At 36.6% G+C, this 3,297-nt stretch overlaps 1 protein-coding gene across 1 annotated transcript in view; it reads left to right on the forward strand.

The window, feature by feature from the left end:
• Positions 1–2,832, forward strand: part of JAM2 (junctional adhesion molecule 2) — a 38,228-nt gene extending 35,396 nt beyond the window's left edge. Inside the window, exons 9-10 of the mRNA XM_075516918.1 lie at positions 929–962; positions 2,129–2,832. Coding sequence (XP_075373033.1) covers positions 929–962; positions 2,129–2,161 — 67 coding nt within the window. The 3' untranslated portion in view covers positions 2,162–2,832. The remainder of the gene's footprint in view (positions 1–928; positions 963–2,128) is intronic.
• Positions 2,833–3,297: the final 465 nt, after the last annotated feature.

Below are 3,297 nucleotides of genomic sequence, written 5' to 3' on the forward strand. Positions count from 1 at the left end.
GTAAGTATCTTGATGCAAGTAGTACACAAATCACTGCAAACTTCATTTACATTTCTGATGATTTAGTAACTGTGAAGATTGCTTAAGGTCTTTCTCACGATTCTCATACAGTGGCTTTTTTGAACACTGAAATAAACCTGATTCTACACACCAGCTGGTTCCCTTATTAGAACCAGTGTGCTGGTCAGAAAATTAATTAAGCATTATTACTGTGATAAACATGCAGAGATGTGTTGTTTCACATAGTTAGGGCTTACACCCCTAACTCAGCTACAGGCATGCATTCTTCTCCTCTTCAAACAAGACAAAAGATTATCAGAACCAAATTGAACTGTCCTCATATCCGTATCTACAGATTATTTCAGGAAGTGTTTTATAAAAATATGACTGGTGGAAACTTTCCGAGGGTGTCTGGTCTACTCCTTTGATATGGATTTATTTCATGCACTTAAATTTCTGAGTAGCAAATCAGAATTCCTCAAGCTATTTTAGTGCTCCCACACAAGGCTAAAATTGCATGCTTCACTGGAGGCTAGCCTCCAATTTATTTTTTTCTTTTAAAAGTTTATCTTAACACTTCTAGGTAATAGCAGGTGAAAAAAAAAGTAATGTACTAAAGAGAAATACAAATATTATTTTAAAATACTGTGTGATTTATACTGGCCATGAACTAGACAAAAAGCATAACTGGAAGAGTTGAAAAGACAAGCTACGGAAGGTGATTTGACAGTGGTTCATGATATAGTGACAGCTATCTACAAGCATTCAATGGATTTGTTATTGTAACTTTTTTTCTAAGAGGGGAAAAAACCCTAAGGATTGCTGGAAATCTGGAAAAATGCATTTATAAATAAGGTTCTCAAAGGGTTAAAACTAACACCAGAAAAGTCACTATTTAACCTATGTTCCTTCCCTGTTCTGTTAACAGAAAGAAGGCCAACTATCAATCTACAAGTGAAAAGGCAAGTATTTTGTGTTCAGTAGCGTGTTTAAAGTTTTAGATGTCTTCAAAATTCTTTAGATCTGTGATGTTTTTGCACACATAGACCCCACACACACGCGCGCCAAACCGTACATGCCACCAATACCTGGAGATACCTTATCTCTGTTTGCATTTATAGCTTCCTATTACTCTGTCTCAAGTGCCATACAACTACAGCACCTTGCTCCATACTTTGCCATCTTTTTCTTTACCACAGTAACCAGATTTTTACCTGGTTGTCTTTTACCTACTTCTTCCTACATTTCCCTGTTCTATTAGCTTCTTTCATTTTCTTTCCCATTTTCATGATTATTTTCTCTCTATCAGTCAGATAAACTAAAGAGGCAACACCTTTACACGATTTGGCAGTATCATCTCCATACTGTCCACTTAATGATGCCATTTCTTGTGAAGACTTCCATTCTGCCTTGCTTGTACATATCAGTTAACCAAGGAAACTCACTCAGACACAGTCCAAGGTAGCAGAAAGATTGGGCCTTAATTCCTCTAAGATTAATGTGGGTCAAAAGGCTTGACTAAATATGGAAGCTAAACTTACTTTTTTTCCCCCGCTTCCTCATTGAGCAGGCTCAAGGGCTTTAACTGCAGGTACATTCCTCCAGCTTTTCAGATTGGTGCAAAAAGCATGGACCCCCAACTAAAGCTTCAACTAGGAACAACTTAATTTCACTCTCTATAGTTTAAGGCTACATTAGTAGCCTTAAAAGCTCACTGAACACCACCCATTTCTTTAATCAAAACAGAACATACTAAATAGCATAAGGTTATTCCTTTGCCTAGTACACATAAAAGAAACTTACTGAGGCCAACTACCTCATTGCTCCGAGTGGGAAGGAGCAAACTTTGAAGAGCTGTGGTATTTGTTTATCAATATTAATGCACTTATGAATCAGATGCTCAGAGCTGTTTGATACTTGTCTTTTTTAATAATTATTACTGCTAGTCTGTGTAGCACTGCATTCTGTAGACTTCCCTTTCCAGAAAAGAGTAAACCTTAACTAACAGTGCTTCAGGCATGCTGCTTCTCAATCTCAATGCCTTAGTTTCTTCTGAAATGTACACTAAATATTAATCTGGTTAAAATCTTTGAACTATTACTTACGTACCCTTGTTTGCTTCATTTAGGATTTCAAGCATACCAAGTCCTTTGTTATTTAGAAGATTTCAGCCTCTGTGAGGGACATCAAATGACTACTTGTTATACAAAAGTATCAAAGGGATCTTTTGACCTCTACTCTGTAAATATTGTTTCCACATACAACATGCTGAAAATAGAAACTGCCAACGTTTAGATCTAGTCAACCCTAACTGTCTGTGATTGCTTTTTAAAAAAACAAAACCCAAGAAAACTTAACTTAAAGATAGAACTAAATTGAATATAAAAGTCAATTTGTGTGAAGACTTCTCATTTTGCTCATGTATACATGCAGCAATACAGGATTCACTCTTACAGCTTGGAACGATCTATTCAAATAACTTTCACATATGACCTTGCTGCCACTACTTCTACTACTTATGTCTCCACCACTGTCAAGGGCTCAAACTTTCCTGCAATTCTGACTCATTAGTACCTTGACATTGTATTAGATTTGCCAAAGACATCTATAAGTGCATAAGTAGTCATGCAGACTTAAACTCACTATCCTGACCAAATAAAACTTCCTGTAATTGAGGCTCAAGCAATGTTTTACTGTCTAATATAAAATGCCTGCAGCTTCTCTTCCACAAGGAAGCATATCTCTCTCTGTAGACTGCGTATATAATTTCATTCTGAAGAAACATCATGCCAGTACAACACAAGCTGTAGTATCTGGACCCTAACTGTTGAAGTGTCACAAATAAATAGTTCCTCAGAACCTGAAGTGTTTGTGTCAGTAGTTCTGTTACTGAAATTTAAATATCACAACTTCATTAACAGGTTTCAGTTGCTTCTATAAGAGTAACACTTCATCACTTGTGTGTTCATTGATGCAGCATAAAATTAGTATATTTGTGCCTATGCTTTTGGCTGTGCAGGTCCATCACTACCATAGGGCTTTGCTACAGATTTAGGGTTCACAGGGGTTTTTCTGCAGAAGCTTTTTGGATGCAACAAACTCAGAAAAACAAGTAGTTCCTTCTTCGTGTATTACTATCAGTGTTATAACTTCTCAGCACTAAAATGTAACTTGGTAAAGCAGTTTTGCAGTTAACATTGAGAAACACTACTCAGATGCCTCAGTCACTTAAAAGAGTTGACAATCATAGCTAACTGCGCTCACCATACAATTAAGAACTTATGCACGTTTCTGAAG

This window comes from Mycteria americana, chromosome 1 (assembly GCF_035582795.1).
Source record: "Mycteria americana isolate JAX WOST 10 ecotype Jacksonville Zoo and Gardens chromosome 1, USCA_MyAme_1.0, whole genome shotgun sequence".
NCBI classification, from domain to species: Eukaryota; Metazoa; Chordata; class Aves; order Ciconiiformes; family Ciconiidae; genus Mycteria; species Mycteria americana.